Genomic DNA, 17,958 nt, shown 5'->3' on the forward strand with positions numbered 1-17,958 from the left:
CAATCTTTGCAATTTTTGCAAAGTCGAAAGAGACACAATTTATCATTATGTATGGCACTGCGAGCACGCACAGGCCTTTTGGGTAGACTTTGAGAACTATTTGCGCGACAAATGCCATAATTGTTTAAGACTTATCAGAAGAGTCACCATGAATTGAAGTCAAATCAAACGTTAGGTTTTCTCATTTGGTTATTTGCTTTGGCTTTAAGTGTATTGCTTCGATTGATAGCTGAATCTGCTTGCAACCGTGCTGTTCAAGACTGTTCGAACTGTCGTCTGCTAGACGGGCTTGCGTGAATCCGAGTCGAGTAAACTGCGGGGTTCAGCGACAAATGAGGGAGTGGCATCAACATGAAAAGAAGAAGGCGAAAAGAAGTTGGAGATACAGTTAAGATATATATATATTTGGAAGAGAAGAGGATGTGAGGTGTTAGATGTAGCCAACCTTAGGTGTTCAAACTCAAGACCGGGACAAAGTAGAAAGCGATGTACCGCGACCGACTCTCAGTGCCGACATACAACTTCCAAGCTTTATTGCTTAACGTCTACAACAGGCGAAGTATTGAAGCTTTGGCTCACCTAAACCCGACGACTGAATATGTAAGTGATCCACGTGTGAAAACCGAAACAGAACAGCGCGATGACAGCCAACATTTCTATCCCCGACTGACAAACAGTAACACTGCATGCGAACTGACTTGGGTCAACGATCAAACCAGCACGGCCCGAACTGAATTTGTTGCGCTGCCATTATCGTGCGCAATTCTGGTAAAAATATAAACCCGGTATGCCGAATTGAGTATAACGAAAGCCGATGTCAAATATACACAGGGATATTTTAAAATGACTTTCAAAATGTAAAAGCAGACAGCAGACCTTTTTATAAGCAATATGAATGACTGAATGTCCACATACAAGTCGAATGACGCCGTCCATTATAATAATAATAATAAAAATAAATGAGCATTTATATAGCGCAACATCATAACTTTACAATTATGCTCTTTGCGCTTGACACATTTAAAATTAAAACACAGTTATACAAGCATTTACATCTACATTCATAGTCAACAACGCTTAATTAAAAGCATACACCATCACACATACATTACAAAAGATTCTTCCACTAACTAAGTAATAAAAACATGAATAAAATAGGTAGTAAAAAACAAGGAAATATGCTGACAAATGGGAACTAGCTTTGCGCATGAATTCATTGACATGAATTTCGACTGCGGAGGCTTTTGGCAAGCTGAAAACAGGCACGGTCAGGTTTTAGTGGAAAAAGTAAGTGTTTTTAATGAAAACGTCGGAGTAATGGGATAAATAGCATACACACCTCGTCCTGAATATCTTGCATATTTTCCCTCGGGTCGATTTTCAGGTATTACCTCGCCAAAGGCTCGGTAATACCTGAAAATCGACCCTCGGGAAAATATGCAAGATAATCAGAACTCGGAGTGTGTAACCTATATATAATCCCCTCCTCAGCTAACAGAGACAAAGAGGCAGGTCATGGGATAAATGCGGATATCAACACATGAGAACACCTAAGATTTCTCTGGCGGATGTAGATAACATATGAGAAAGGACAGTCGTCACATCTTTCTGCACAGTCTTCCGGGCTTCTGGAATCAGTAACTTACACCATAGAACGCATAACCAACTACATATCTACAGCATTTCTCTAATTCGAATTTGCTACAGTTAAATCCGCTGTGGAACCGAGAGGCAATATATAATTATTCGACGTATTTGTTGCTATCTAAGTCTACAAAAAAAGCGGCCGGGGCAGCATCCAATACAGGAACAGTAAATTGCATGATCGTGTAGTCCTTCAATTATCCCAATCAACAACTATAGATAAAAGACACAATTTGCAATTTCAATAATTGTCCAAATCATTTTGCGAGCTTGAACAGGGTAATGGTAAAGTTTTTTCCCCCAGCATTTCTTTATCTTTATTTGGTGTTTACGTCGATTTCCCCCAGCAACCCATGCAGGACCTTGGAAAGTTTTGTTCCCCTCAGTCTGTACGACCGTCTACACTTTCAACGACAATAAATCACGAACAAGAGAGTCCTTTTACAATATGAGTCTTTAGGTGAAGGATCTTATTCTCACTTTCGTAGTCACTCATGGAACATGTCACGATTGACAACACTCTCATTGACCCGTGCGGACCTTGAAGCTATCTTCAAGACTACGCAGAGGCGGTCTCTCCTCTGCAACAGACCGCTGGACCAGGCCCATAAATCATCCTTGTGACACTGTAAACTGAAGTATTCCACTTTTGAACACACTTTATATGGCGGGGATGTAGCTCAGTCGGCAGCGCGCTGGATTTGTATCCAGTTGGCCGCTGTCAGCGTGAGTTCGTCCCCACGTTCGGCGAGAGATTTATTTCTCAGAGTCAACTTTGTGTGCAGACTCTCCTCGGTGTCCGAACACCCCCGTGTGTACACGCAAGCACAAGACCAAGTGCGCACGAACAAGATCCTGTAATCCATGTCAGAGTTCGGTGGGTTATAGAAACACGAAAATACCCAGCATGCTTCCTCCGAAAACGGGGTATGGCTGCCTAAATGGCGGGGTAAAAAAGACAACTCCGTGCCTCTTCTGACTGTCGCATCCTTACCATTCCACACACAAAAACCAAAACATACGGACAACGCACTTTCACTTTCTGCGCACCCACACAATGGAATTCTCTCCCCTTTCACATCCGCCACTCTCAGTCACCCCAAGCATTCAAACAATCACTTAAAACACACCTCTTCAAGAAATACAACCCCTGATTTTGTTTTCTCAGTCCATCGGTAGGCTACATGTAGTGTATTTGTTGTTTTAGTGATAATGTGATAATGTATAAACATCTGGCTGTTTTCAGTATTGTTGATAACATGTTTTGTTTGATTAAGGGTATTCAGCTGGTATTTCCTTGTTTTTACTACCTATTTTATTCATGTTTTATTACTTAGTTAGTGGAAGAACTTTTTGTAATGTATGTTTGATGGTGTATGCTTTTAACTAACTGTTGTTGACTATGAATGTAGATGTAAATGCTTGTATAACTGTGTTTTAATTTTAAATGTGTCAAGCGCAAAGAGCATAATTGTAAAGTTATGATGTTGCGCTATATAAATGCTCATTTATTATTATTATTATTATTATTATTATTATTATTATTATTATTATTATTATTATTATTATTATTATTATTATTATATACACTTCAAAATGGTTTGAAGATACCTTCTCTCTCCCTAGACCATCTTGTAAATCACAAGAGATCCGTCCTGGCTTTTAAATGGCTTAAGAGCATTCCTCCACGTGGACACAAAATATACAGCCTAGGGTCTTCTTGTGTTGAGTGGAGACTGTTACAGGTCTTTTTTGAGTAACAGAAAAATCATTTAAAAACGTTTCCCGATGTGCCAACGAAATTGTCAGACTGTGGATTTTTGGCAGATACCCGAGAAGAAGGAAGCTCTTGTCACACGTAAAAGCCCAGACAGACCTTAATGGTGTACGTGATGGTGACCAATGTACAAAGGGAGGTATTAATTCGAAGCCGGCTTTTGGTCTAATTAAGGTGCTACAAACCTTCAGAAGCTGCATGCCGTCAAAAATAGGTTTAAAAATAAATGTGATCCGCGGCGATGTCAAGCAACGTTTACCGGTCAAGGTACATTGTCACGGCAAAGTCCTGGGAACTCCGAAAATAACTCTGTCGGGTTTATATGGGTTGTGAACGAGTGAATACTCTTGATTTTACGGAGGCAAATGAGCCAATAACTAGCGAGGGGTGTGTCTGCAACACGTGGACAGAAGCACGTGTGAATGTATGTGTCTCAGAAAAAGCAGGATTTTACACGGGGTAAGGCCATAGCTCCACTTGGACACATACCAAAACACTACAGTCTGAGTTGTTTCTGTGAAGAGTGGGAATGTTTTGTAAACATTAATTTCTCAAAACTACAAAAATCTAAATACTGAACTTGAAGCAGTCATGATGTTCAATGTTGGTGTCCAAGCGGAGGGTGGTTTTGTCCTAAGTAAAAGGTTGACCAAACCTGACATAGCACAATTGCTTCACGAGAAGAGCTGTGGACTTGGAGAGACCCGAACTGAAAACGTTCCCCTGTTCTGTCCTGCTTTGTCATTTTTAATACTTCCAAACATAATTTTCTATGATTTGGAACGGTCCAATTAAAGGGGGGATGGTGTGGGCGCTGTACTGTACACCACACCACCCATGGACGCAGCTCCAAGTTTCAAGCGACATTCAAAGAATCAGACTATTTCACGCTGGATTCCTGATCATCAAACGCTTTGTTAACTGTTCCATTTGAGCCGACGCCATTTTGTAGGCATTTGCTGGGCTGGTTTTCAGACAGCTGCGAAAAAGAACTGTCTCCTATTGGATTGTGTGCTTCCAGCTTCACAGCTTCGGCGTTTTCTTTCTTGGGTGCTAGAAGTCTGGTTAAAATATTCCCACTTTTTGAGCGAGGAGTGCGAGTGTTAGTGTTTCCAGGTTTGTTTTCTCCTGTTGATTTTGTTTTCGTGACAGCAGCAGCAGAAAGACTGGGGATACAGTCACCTTTCGAATGAACAGGAGCGTTTTTGGCCTCAGAAGTATCAGCGACGACGTGATTCTCGACAGATCTGAGACTGTCTTCTCCGACAGAAGAACCGATGGCGATGTTGGCGGGACCTCCAGTGCTTGCTACGTCGACTCGCACATGATTCAGATCGGCAGGATCAGTAGAAGTGTATTGAGCAGGTTTTTCATTCTTAGCAGGGGCATCCAACATCTTCAGATACGCAGATTCCAAACCTTCCATCTCCTTCAATTCCTTGTTCTTCAGTCCAGGCAGCTTGCCATTCTCAACAGCAGCAACGTCGCAATCGGAAATCTTGACATCAGTCAGTTTGAAGGACTCCACCTGGTCCGTGCTCGTCTTCTTGTTCTTCATCTTGGGCATGGAGAGGTGCACCTGCTCCCAGAACTTGTCCAGCTGCTTCTGGCTGGCCTGGCTGCCCGGGTAGGTGATGTAGGTGACGAAATCGAGGATGGCCTTGAGGGTGTGGTTGATGGTGGTGGTGGCGGTGATCTCTTCCAGAATGATGGGCACGATGCGAATGTTGAGCTTCAGCATCTCGTGGAACGCCTTCTGGTACTCGAACCTGAAACAACACAAGAAGAACGTCAACGTCGCAACAGCATTTTGATTCTGAAACACTGGGAAGACTATTCAAGAGATGTATTCCACTGTACACTTTTACCTCTGTGTCTGTATTATATCCTAACTTCTGTTCTAACAATCATTTCGTCACAAATAAAAATGGTATTCAGGTGCGGGGTACGCTATGATGAAAGAAGGTACAGAATAAAACTTGCAGGGCCTGTCAAGTTCAAATGAGGTTTGTGCTTAAAACAACGAAACACATTAATAATTCGACGACAAATACGGAGACCAAAACGTTATTAGTGTCAAATACATTCCAGACTTCATAACTTGCTGTAGCATACTATGCTTGTGGCTGTATTCATTGCAGTTAAGAAAATGTTACGCTGGATGCTAAAACTGGTGTTAATAACTTACTCTGCCCACTCGCTCTCCAAGTATCGTGGGGTGAGCACCAATATGAACCGTCTGGTGTTTTCCAGTGTGTCACAGATGTTGTTGGAGATTGCTGCACAGCAAAGGAAACAATACTTTATTCTTCTCAGTTGCACTGCTAGAACTCAACTCACGCAATCAGCAGTGAACAAAATATTCGGGGAGGGGTTTCTCTCCCTTCGCAGTTTGCAGACACAGACCTCCGTGCTGAACAGACATGATCAGCAGTACGTTTAATAAACCAAAAGCCAATTCAATGTTCAGGCATATCAAAGAAAAGATTCTTTTTTTAGATTTTGGTTGAGGTCACATGATCACTAATAGTCTTTTCTCTCCGGCTGAACCGAAGCCAACACAGTCAAAACGAACACTGATTTTAAACTCACACGAACTGTTCTGACATGCACCCCATAAGGCCTTAAAAGGCAACGGAGTCTGAAACTGGAGATGAATTTCTTATGGTTATGAACAGAAAATCTAAGACAGCAGGGGTCTTAAAAAGGGTGAAATATGAGGGTCTTAATAGACGGGATCTACTGTACTCACTTTCACCGATGACAAAGTCCCGTTGGTGCAGACACAGCTTAAATCCCATTTCCTGCTCCAGCTTAGGGCGAAGATGTGTGTACACGAAGTCCTCGTCCTCAGGGCGAGAAACGTACGAAACGAAGGCGTCATACAGCAGCCCATCTGAAAAAAAAGAGAATAGAATTCTAATCAAAACTATTCTTACACGTTATAATGGTATAGGTCAATGAGTGGTGACCCGAGAATAAAAATTAAGTGCTGGGACGGATTCATGAAATATAGATGTGTTTGATATTTCAAACAAAATCTGATCCCGTGCTTGGATACTAACCCAGGAGTTCCGATGTTTGGGAAGTTAACTTGGCGTTCTACATCTGATTCTGTTTTCATGATTGTATAGAGGTCTTTCGACTTATCTCAAAATTACTGTTATGCTCTGTGTCACGCACGCACGAAAACACACACACACACACGCACACAGATACGTCGTACATTAGTTTTTGGTGTGTGTCCAAGTCAGTGTCCCGTGTAAAAACGTGACCATATTTAAGATGGGGAATCGAATCGCTTACACGGGAACGACTGCGCGGTTGCAAGCTACATTGCTAAACTGTAGTTTCATGGCATACCATTGTCCTCGTACGACTTGAAGAAGTAGACGAACTTCATGGCGAAGACCAGTCGCTTCTTCCAGAGACAGTAAATGACGAGGGCTGCGGCGACGATCACCACCACCAGTCCTACTGACAGGGAACCGCTCAGCCAGTACACCCACGAGTTGTCTGTGCGGACAGAGAGACAGATTCACATGTAAACATTGTTAAATGTGCAGACACATTAAGACGTGCGTACACTGAAAACTCTGCCACAGTGAATACTACCCCAAATCCTACCACCAGGGAACCGCTTAGCCAGCTCACTCACGGGTGGTTTGTGCAGACACAGAGACAGATATAGAATGTATACAAGTGAACATTGTGCAGACACAATGAGACCAGCAATCGTACCGCTTATAGCCTGTACAAGCACGAGTTGGTTGTTTAGACAGAATATATGGGTTATTCTACACAGCTGCATACCATTTTGTGTCATGCATTTTCTGTCCTTTAAATGAAACTCTAGTTAGATAATGACACAGACACGCAACACAAAAACATATTATATAGTTGTGTCTTCTGTTTTTTATAATTGTTCGTGTTCCATTCCATGTACAAACTTGGTATGGTTAAACAGGCTCAGAAAAGTAAAGAATGATTTCCACTGGTACACAGCTCTGGAGAATGACTCATATAATTATATTCAATTGAACATTACAGGATTGTGCAGACATTGATACGTGCATAAACTGTCAACTCTGCCACAATGATCTCCACCCCACATCCTACCGCCAGCGAACCACCCACGAGTTGTCTTTGCCAGGCTTTGCGTGGGATAAGGCCATCCGTGCACTTGGACACATACCAAAAATCAACATCCTGACTGGTCCCTGTGCAGTGTGGGAATTTGTTGATGAATAATTTTGTAACCGAAATAAGTGTCAATGTTATTTGAAATGACTTCATAAATACAAGGATCACCCTGGCTGTTGATGTGTGTTACGTGTCCAAGTGGAGGGATGGTTTCATCCCACGTAAAAGCCTGGCCTGATCTGAGATGGCGACCCGACTCGTTACACTCTGCACGGGAAAGCCTGGCCAGCTCTGAGATGGCGACCCGACTCGTTACACTCTGCACGGGAAAGCCTGGCCAGCTCTGAGATGGCGACCCGACTCGTTACACTCTGCACGGGAAAGCCTGGCCAGGTCTGAGATGGCGACCCGACTCGTTACACTCTGCACGGGAAAGCCTGGCCAGATCTGAGATGGCGACCCGACTCGTTACACTCTGCACGGGAAAGCCTGGCCTGATCTGAGATGGCGACCCGACTCGTTACACTCTGCACGGGAAAGCCTGGCCAGCTCTGAGATGGCGACCCGACTCGTTACACTCTGCACGGGAAAGCCTGGCCAGCTCTGAGATGGCGACCCGACTCGTTACACTCTGCACGGGAAAGACTGTTCCTGTACTGTTAAAACAAATATGACACTCACCCTTTTCGACCTCTTCGGGTGGCAAGTCTTCGCAGTAAGGCCCCACCCAGGGGTATGGACACACACACACCTCCTTCATCTCAGGCTCCGTCCCCTCCGTCTTATTTCCTTCAGTCTCCTTCTCCTCAGTCTCGACCAGGTCGCACGAACCCTCGTTACTACACTTTCTGCCACAAGGGTTTTCGCATACGTCCCCGACATGTCCTGGATCGCAGACACAGTAAAATTTGGTCTTTTCCTCGTCGGTGTAATTGCACACTCCATGGTCGCCGCAGTCAAAGATGCAGTTAGAACTGGTGTTTCCGGGAATTGTTGGCTCTGTACCGCCGAATAGCCATCCATGGAAGAACCCGCCCCCGTCGGAGGTACTTGAGTTGTCCTCACTGCCCCCTGACTGGTCACCAAACGGGAAGCTAGGCTCACCAAAATTTAGCCCGTTTCCAGTGGAGTTATCTCCAGAACTAAGCGGTTGATTTGGAAACAGCATACCAGGACCACCACCCAAAGTCGGATCGCTCCCACTCGAGTTACTTCCAGTATCTGATGCTGGTCCCGGCCAACCAGTACCAGTATCGTCTGTCTCGGTGCCCGAAGAGTTCACCAGGTCTCCGAGACTTCCTCCGAGACCGCCTGCGTTAGTTATAGGAGGAAGGCCTGGGGCACCGTTGCTATTGGAAACGTTGTTCTCAGTGGACGGTGTGTTCATGGTAAAATCGAAGGCCTGACGTTTCTGTCTGTCTGGGGTTGGGTTTTGGTGGGAAGGGGATGGGAGGAGGAGGAGGAAAAGGAGGAGGAAGAACAGGACGGTGGAATGAAGGAAGAATAGATTCACGGAGGGTCGGAGGGTCTTGTTCTTGTTGTCAGCCATGGTTTTCCGTTCTGAAATGATAACAAAGAAACTGGTTAGTAAAGTGACGTACATTAAATCCTCTGAAATGACTTGCATAAAAAATGTCCTCGAACTAACCACGTCAAACTCTCAAGCCTCTCCTACTTTTATGGTGATATCCTGCAATTTTGAAAGCTATCTACCGGATCGTTACCAAACGACAGCATATCTTGTTGTCGGGCAATCCCTCAGAAGTGACGACAATGCCGTTGTCATCTCCAACGCGCTTAACGCCTTCGGAATGGTGTAGAGTGTACGCGGCATCAAAGGAGCAAACAATAATTCCCTACAAAATATCTTCATTGAATAGTTAATATTGACATGCCTTTCGTTTGGTTTGCAAAAGTTACTCAATCTTGCCATCTCTGTTGGTTATGTTTGTGTTTGTTTGTTTGTTTGTTTCTGATTGTTTGTTTGTTTGTTTGTTAATTGTTTGTTGTTTATTTTTGAGTGCTTGTTTCTCTGTTTATTTGTTTCTTTCTTTATTTTTTCTCCTAAAAATAACTATGTTTTCTTTTTTCCTTTCCTTGTATTGTCTTACTGTTGACTTCTAATACTAGTCGTTGAAATTCAAGGTTTTAACGTGTGCCAATATGCTTTACTTCTATCTGCTCCTTCTATATGTGTCTGTTTATCTATTCTATTTATCTTTTTTAGCGATCAGTCACGCGGAAAAGTGTCCACTGTGCGTAGTGTTAAGTCTGTTTTTGTGTGGTGTGCAAATAAATTGTGAAGCTTAGTTCAGATAAAAAATGGAATGTAGTGTGGATTGACACGCAAACTGCATCAGAGCGTAGAACTTAATTGTACAATAAAAGCAATTTGTAAAGTATGTGCTGATGACAAGTAAGATGTATGGGTGAAAGGGGGTGGGGGGAGTAGCTTGCCACCGTGTATGAGAAGCTGGGGGCTTACGATAGGCATTGGGTACCTCTCTGTCTGTCGGTCGTGGTGGTGGTGATGATGATGATTGTGGTGGTGGTGGTGGTGGTGGTGTGTGTGTCTGTGTGTGTTATATATTATGTAAGTGTGCTGGCTCAGAAGCTATTTTGTTACTTCAATTTATGTTTAACTACTAGTGTTTGCATCAGTACAAAAGTAAAATCCACGAGATGCGTACGATTACAGTACGTAAACATACAGAGCGTCTGGGGTCAGTCGAGGCTCGGGCCGCTCAAAATAGTACTGAAGTACTTCAGAAATCTCAGACACTCTGTCAGATTTAACAATACAATCATGGATTGGTGTTTATATAAACCCCTTACATTGATGCCATAGGATAATTGTATTGATTGATCTCGTATGAACATTTTTGAATGTAATACTCCCTGTTCCATTTATTCATAACACATATTATACAGTACGTTTACGCCTATAATTATACCCCATGTATATTTGGAGGCTAATGCAGTCATTGTACCAGTGTATTTCAAAGAGTGACCACCGTCCCCACCTACCACCCCCCCCTCCTCCCCCCCAACCTCGGTTATCCGCTCCCCTCATGTCCTTTAAACCTTCCCACCGTATTGTCTTTGTATGTGTCTTGTCTATGTATGTGTCTTGTCTATGTATGTGTCTTGTCTATGTATGTGTCATGTCTATGTATGTGTCTTGTCTATGTATGTGTCATGTCTATGTATGTGTCATGTCTATGTATGTGTCTTGTCTAGGTATGTGTCTTGTCTATGTATGTGTCTTGTCTATGTATGTGTCTTGTCTATGTATGTGTCTTGTCTAGGTATGTGTCTTGTCTAGGTATGTGTCATGTCTAGGTATGTGTCTTGTCTATGTATGTGTCATGTCTATGTATGTGTCATGTCTATGTATGTGTCATGTCTATGTATGTGTCTTGTCTATGTATGTGTCTTGTCTAGGTATGTGTCTTGTCTATGTATGTGTCTTGTCTATGTATGTGTCTTGTCTATGTATGTGTCTTGTCTATGTATGTGTCTTGTCTAGGTATGTGTCATGTCTATGTATGTGTCTTGTCTATGTATGTGTCTTGTCTATGTATGTGTCTTGTCTATGTATGTGTCTTGTCTATGTATGTGTCTTGTCTATGTATGTGTCTTGTCTAAGTATGTGTATTGTCTATGTATGTGTCTTGTCTATGTATGTGTCTTGTCTATGTATGTGTATTGTCTATGTATGTGTATTGTCTTTGTATGTGTCTTGTCTATGTATGTGTCTTGTCTATGTATGTGTCTTGTCTATGTATGTGTCTTGTCTATGTATGTGTCTTGTCTATGTATGTGTCTTGTCTATGTATGTGTCTTGTCTATGTATGTGTCTTGTCTATGTATGTGTCATGTCTATGTATGTGTCTTGTCTAGGTATGTGTCTTGTCTATGTATGTGTCTTGTCTATGTATGTGTCTTGTCTAGGTATGTGTCATGTCTATGTATGTGTCTTGTCTATGTATGTGTCTTGTCTAGGTATGTGTCTTGTCTATGTATGTGTCTTGTCTATGTATGTGTCTTGTCTATGTATGTGTCTTGTCTATGTATGTGTCTTGTCTATGTATGTGTCTTGTCTATGTATGTGTCTTGTCTATGTATGTGTCTTGTCTATGTATGTGCGTGTGTATGCGCTAAGACAATCATATCTTATGCTGATAAACTCTGTGTATGCTGTAAGTTATGTTTATGTGTATATAACAGAAAAGATTTTTTTTTTAAACATTTTTACAAATCATCGACATACTGGTGTAAACTAACTTAATCAAACTCCAGTCCGAACTGTGGTACGTGCGTTCTGCGACAGTCAGTTTAAAACAGCAGCCACTCAGTTTCAACAATAAAATCACAGACCTACCTTAGAACCAACACAGCTGAGACAGTGATTGACAAACCAAAGAATGACTCAAAAGAGAACACTTTGACAACGAACGACTGATCTAGACCTCAGAATGACTGTGCCGGCGGAAACATGCCCACTTTTTAAAATATCCGGAATAGTTGCTTCTTCGTCTTTCACACACACTGTAGGCCTACAACCCGCGTAGAACTTGAAAACGGCACTACTCACTACACCGAAACCCTGCCTTAATGACTTCCTAAAATCTGTTAAAAAAATCAAATCTTGAAAAATGAAGGATCCTTAAAATGGGGATACATTATATGGATGTTCTGAACAGAAAGTCCGAGATTGATGAGTCAAACAAGAGGAGAGGTCTTAGATCGGAAAGGAGGGGGGGGGGTTGTCCTAAAAGGGAGGTTCCACTGTATTCGCCCGGATCAATGATCAGGACTCCGCCATGCACTTCCTGGTCTTTTGTTCAAGCTGAGTGTCATTTGGTTAAGATCGTGAAACAACTTGACTGTAGCGCTCTAAATATAGACGGCAACATGCAGCTAGAGTCATGTGGAACAAAGTCTATGGGCACCTTGGAGGAGCTTTGAAAAGAGCAAACGGCTTCCGTCATGAAAAGAACTGAGAAAAGTTAACACCCTTGGAAGCAAATTCTCTCGCGTACACTCACGTGTATGACCGTTTTTACCCCGCCATTAAGGCTAGGCACCCATACGCCGCTTTCGGAGGAAGCATGCTGGGTATTTTCGTGTTTCTATAACCCACCGAACTCTGACATGGATTACAGGATCTTTTCCGTGCGCACTTGGTCTTGTGCTTGCGTGTACACACGAAGGGGAATAAGACACTAGCAGGTCTGCACATAAGTTGACCTGTGAGATCGGACAAATCTCCACACTTAACCCACCAGGCAGCCGCTGCCGGGATTCGAACCCTCGACCTTCCGATTAAGAGGCCGACGTCTTACCACCCCGCCACAGCGCCCGGAAGCAAATGATATTCGAATGTATCTTTCTTCCTGAATGTGTGTTCTTTCCTCATTACACACAGTCAACTACAGCCGCAGACCTTGCAAACTGACTTGATGTTGTAAGACTAGCAGCATCCGGTTAGCCGGCCCGAGTCAGAGGAAGAACGAATGAACAAGAGAGTATGAGGACGACATACACCAATTATTATTAAACGTATAGTTGTATAGATCTGTCATTTACATGCTGACACTTGTCCAATGACATTGCAAAACGTTTTGAGCCGAACCAGGGTATATTTTATTTTTTATTTTTTATTATCGTAACGTGAACCTACAAACACGTAGGTCTCTCGAGAGCTGCGTTTTCAACAGAATAGAAGAGGCATAAAGACTCTGTCTCGGATGTTTATAGTTTACAACGCCATAATCCGAACCTAGGTTTATTCAACAATTAGCAAGTACCGAATCAGCAGGTAAACTGTTTTTCGTCCGTTCAGTTTTGCTCTGTCTGTCACAAAATCACCTTCAAGTGTCAGGAAAAACCGCCGCCTCTGACAACAAAGCAGCCACACTTGCGGCCTAGAACTACAAGGGGGGCAAAATTAGAACACAAAAGAAATAGTTTTTATACGCTCTACTGAAATTTGACTCGGACCTATTTGACCAAAACAGGACACATCCGTGAATGGCAGAAAGAATGTTTACGCTGTCAACTCGAATTCGGCAGCAAACGCTACTTGCGACTACGAGGAAAACAGGGAACATCCTTGACAAGCACAAAACAATGTAACGGTCTGCTAAAATCTGACACGTACACACACACACACCATCATTCACCGATCGCGACGTCGATACCGACCAGCAGACGACACAAGCAACACAACTATGGCAATCCGAATGGTGCAAATGTCCCTTCTAGCTCTTGATGTCTAAATAACGCATTATTTAGCTAAATAACGCGTTATGTAGCTAAACAATGCTTTATTTAACTATATCATGCATTATTTAGCTAAATAATGCATTGTTTAACTTAAACAATGCATTATTTACAGATACAGAAAAAAGAGAGCACAAAGCACTAAACAATGCATTGTTTAGCATAAATAATAGATTGTGTCTGTAAATAACCCATTTTTTTTATAAATAATTACGCGTTTTCTCTAAACAATATATTATATGTAAATAAAGTGTTATTTAGATAAATAAAATATTATTTAAATAAATAAAATATTATTTAGATAAATAAAATATTATTTGGATAAATAAAATATTGTATGTAAATAAAATATTATTTAGATAAATAAAATATTATTTAGATAAATAAAATATTATTTAGATAAATAATTTATTATTTACTGTTTTTGCCTTGAAATAGTATTATTACGCTAAATAATGCTTTATATAGCTATATAATAGGTTTCCGCTATATAATTCATGATTTGGTAAATAATACATTATATACCGTAAATAAAATATTATTTACCGTAAACAATATTCATTGTTTAGCGCAGTGCATCGAAGCCGATATTTCTCTTGTTGTTTTTTACCACGTGTTTCCGTGGATCCACGAGAGCTCTGTTGATTCTCAAACTGACCAATCAGACAACTAGCATCTGTACACTAATTAAGCAATTATAGTCCCATTGTTGAGTGTGACGAAAACTCGTGGTGACGATTTTAAAACATGTTGGGTCACGCATGGTCCAATCTTACATGGTCCAATCTTACATGGTCCAACCTTACATGGTCCAACCTTACATGGTCCAACCTTACATGGTCCAATCTTACATGGTCCAATCTTACATGGTCCAACCTTACATGGTCCAATCTTACATGGTCCAATCTTACATGGTCCAATCTTGCATGGTCCAATCTTACATGGTCCAACCTTGCATGGTCCAATCTTACATGGTCCAACCTTACATGGTCCAACCTTACATGGTCCAACCTTACATGGTCCAATCTTACATGGTCCAACCTTACATGGTCCAATCTTACATGGTCCAATCTTGCATGGTCCAATTTTGCATGGTCCAATCTTACATGGTCCAACCTTGCATGGTTCAATCTTACATGGTCCAATCTTACATGGTCCAACCTTACATGGTCCAATCTTACATGGTCCAATCTTACATGGTCCAACCTTACATGGTCCAACCTTACATGGTCCAATCTTGCATGGTCCAATCTTACATGGTCCAATCTTACATGGTCCAACCTTACATGGTCCAACCTTACATGGTCCAACCTTACATGGTCCAATCTTACATGGTCCAATCTTACATGGTCCAATCTTGCATGGTCCAATCTTGCATGGTCCAATCTTACATGGTCCAACCTTGCATGGTCCAATCTTACATGGTCCAATCTTACATGGTCCAACCTTACATGGTCCAACCTTACATGGTCCAACCTTACATGGTCCAATCTTACATGGTCCAACCTTACATGGTCCAACCTTACATGGTCCAATCTTACATGGTCCAATCTTACATGGTCCAATAATATATATGGACCATGTAAGATTGGACCATGTAAGGTTGGACCATGTAAGGTTGGACCATGCAAGATTGGACCATGTAAGGTTGGACCATGTAATGTTGGACCATGTAAGATTGGACCATGTAAGATTGGACCATGTAAGATTGGACCATGCAAGGTTGGACCATGCAAGGTTGGACCATGTAAGATTGGACCATGCAAGATTGGACCATGCACGATTGGACCATGCAAGATTGGACCATGTAAGATTGGACCATGTAAGGTTGGACCATGTAAGGTTGGACCATGTAAGATTGGACCATGTAAGGTTGGACCATGTAAGGTTGGACCATGTAAGGTTGGACCATGTAAGATTGGACCATGTAAGATTGGACCATGCAAGATTGGACCATGTAAGATTGGACCATGTAAGGTTGGACCATGTAAGGTTGGACCATGTAAGATTGGACCATGTAAGATTGGACCATGTAAGGTTGGACCATGTAAGGTTGGACCATGTAAGATTGGACCATGTAAGATTGGACCATGCAAGGTTGGACCATGTAAGATTGGACCATGCAAGATTGGACCATGCAAGATTGGACCATGTAAGATTGGACCATGTAAGATTGGACCATGTAAGGTTGGACCATGTAAGGGTGGACCATGTAAGATTGGACCGAGTAAGGTTGGACCATGTAAGGTTGGACCATGTCAGATTGGACCATGTAAGATTGGACCATGCAAGGTTGGACCATGTAAGATTGGACCATGCAAGATTGGACCATGTAAGGTTGGACCATGCAAGGTTGGACCATGTAAGATTGGACCATGCAAGATTGGACCATGTAAGGTTGGACCATGTAAGGTTGGACCATGTAAGATTGGACCATGTAAGATTGGACCATGCAAGGTTGGACCATGCAAGGTTGGACCATGTAAGATTGGACCATGCAAGATTGGACCATGTAAGATTGGACCATGCAAGGTTGGACCATGCAAGGTTGGACCATGTAAGATTGGACCATGCAAGATTGGACCATGTAAGGTTGGACCATGTAAGATTGGACCATGTAAGATTGGACCATGCAAGGTTGGACCATGCAAGGTTGGACCATGTAAGATTGGACCATGCAAGATTGGACCATGTAAGATTGGACCATGTAAGGTTGGACCATGTAAGATTGGACCATGTAAGATTGGACCATGTAAGGTTGGACCATGTAAGGTTGGACCATGTAAGATTGGACCATGCGTGACCCAACATGTTTTAAAATCGTCACCACGAGTTTTCGTCACACTCAACAATGGGACTATAATTGCTTAATTAGTGTACAGATGCTAGTTGTCTGATTGGTCAGTTTGAGAATCAACAGAGCTCTCGTGGATCCACGGAAACACGTGGTAAAAAACAACAAGAGAAATATCGGCTTCGATGCACTGCGCTAAACAATGAATATTGTTTACGGTAAATAATATTTTATTTACGGTATATAATGTATTATTTACCAAATCATGAATTATATAGCGGAAACCTATTATATAGCTATATAAAGCATTATTTAGCGTAATAATACTATTTCAAGGCAAAAACAGTAAATAATAAATTATTTATCTAAATAATATTTTATTTATCTAAATAATATTTTATTTACATACAATATTTTATTTATCCAAATAATATTTTATTTATCTAAATAATATTTTATTTATTTAAATAATATTTTATTTATCTAAATAACAATTTATTTACATATAATATATTGTTTAGAGAAAACGCGTAATTATTTATAAATAATGGGTTATTTACAGACACAATCTATTATTTATGCTAAACAATGCATTGTTTAGTGCTTTGTGCTCTCTTTTTTCTGTATCTGTAAATAATGCATTGTTTAAGTTAAACAATGCATTATTTAGCTAAATAATGCATGATATAGTTAAATAAAGCATTGTTTAGCTAAATAACGCGTTATTTAGCTAAATAATGCGTTATTTAGACATCAAGAGCTAGAAGGGACATTTGCACCATTCGGATTGCCATACACAACAACCACCACAGAAACAACCAATATCAACAGCTTCGACAAAGCCATCACTGCAAATAACAGTTACATTACAAACGCATCGGAATACTTTACTTGACGTTTATTTTTTTAAACAAAACAGGAACATGGCCTTTTACATACAAGACAATAAAAGAACAGAAGAGAAAAAAAAAACTAACAGAAAATAGAATTGAATAAAGGGAAAAGAAAGAACAAGTCGCGTAAGGCGAAAATACAACATTTAGTCAAGCTGTCGAACTCACAGAATGAAACTGAACGCAATGCAATTTTTCAGCAAGACCGTATACTCGTGGCATCGTCAGTCCACGGCTCATGGCAAAGGCAGTGAAATTGACAAGAAGAGCGGGGTAGTAGTTGCGCTGAGAAGGATAGCACACTTTTCTGTACCTCTCTTCGTTTTAACTTTCTGAGCGTGTTTTTAATCCAAACCATATCTATATGTTTATGGAATCAGAAACCGACAAGGAATAAGATGTTTTTAAATTGATTTGGA

At 41.4% G+C, this 17,958-nt stretch overlaps 1 protein-coding gene across 3 annotated transcripts in view; it reads right to left on the bottom strand.

Annotated features, from left to right (window-relative positions):
- Nucleotides 1-858: 858 nt before the first annotated feature.
- Nucleotides 859-17,958, bottom strand: part of LOC138966963 (uncharacterized) — a 19,244-nt gene continuing 2,144 nt past the window's right edge. The window contains exons 1-6 of one of the 3 annotated variants that reach the window (XM_070339373.1): nucleotides 11,949-12,069; nucleotides 8,246-9,124; nucleotides 6,785-6,937; nucleotides 6,174-6,317; nucleotides 5,610-5,700; nucleotides 859-5,190 (exon numbers count right to left, since the gene is read on the bottom strand). In XM_070339373.1, the coding sequence (XP_070195474.1) occupies nucleotides 4,302-5,190; nucleotides 5,610-5,700; nucleotides 6,174-6,317; nucleotides 6,785-6,937; nucleotides 8,246-9,113 (2,145 nt within the window). In that variant the 5' untranslated portion in view covers nucleotides 9,114-9,124; nucleotides 11,949-12,069 and the 3' untranslated portion in view covers nucleotides 859-4,301. Of the gene's footprint in view, nucleotides 5,191-5,609; nucleotides 5,701-6,173; nucleotides 6,318-6,784; nucleotides 6,938-8,245; nucleotides 9,959-11,948; nucleotides 12,070-17,958 lie in introns of those variants that run through there. The other 2 variants (XM_070339372.1, XM_070339371.1) reach the window with 2 other exon arrangements.

The sequence above is a fragment of the Littorina saxatilis genome, linkage group LG5, assembly GCF_037325665.1.
Source record: "Littorina saxatilis isolate snail1 linkage group LG5, US_GU_Lsax_2.0, whole genome shotgun sequence".
In the NCBI taxonomy this organism is placed as follows: Eukaryota; Metazoa; Mollusca; class Gastropoda; order Littorinimorpha; family Littorinidae; genus Littorina; species Littorina saxatilis.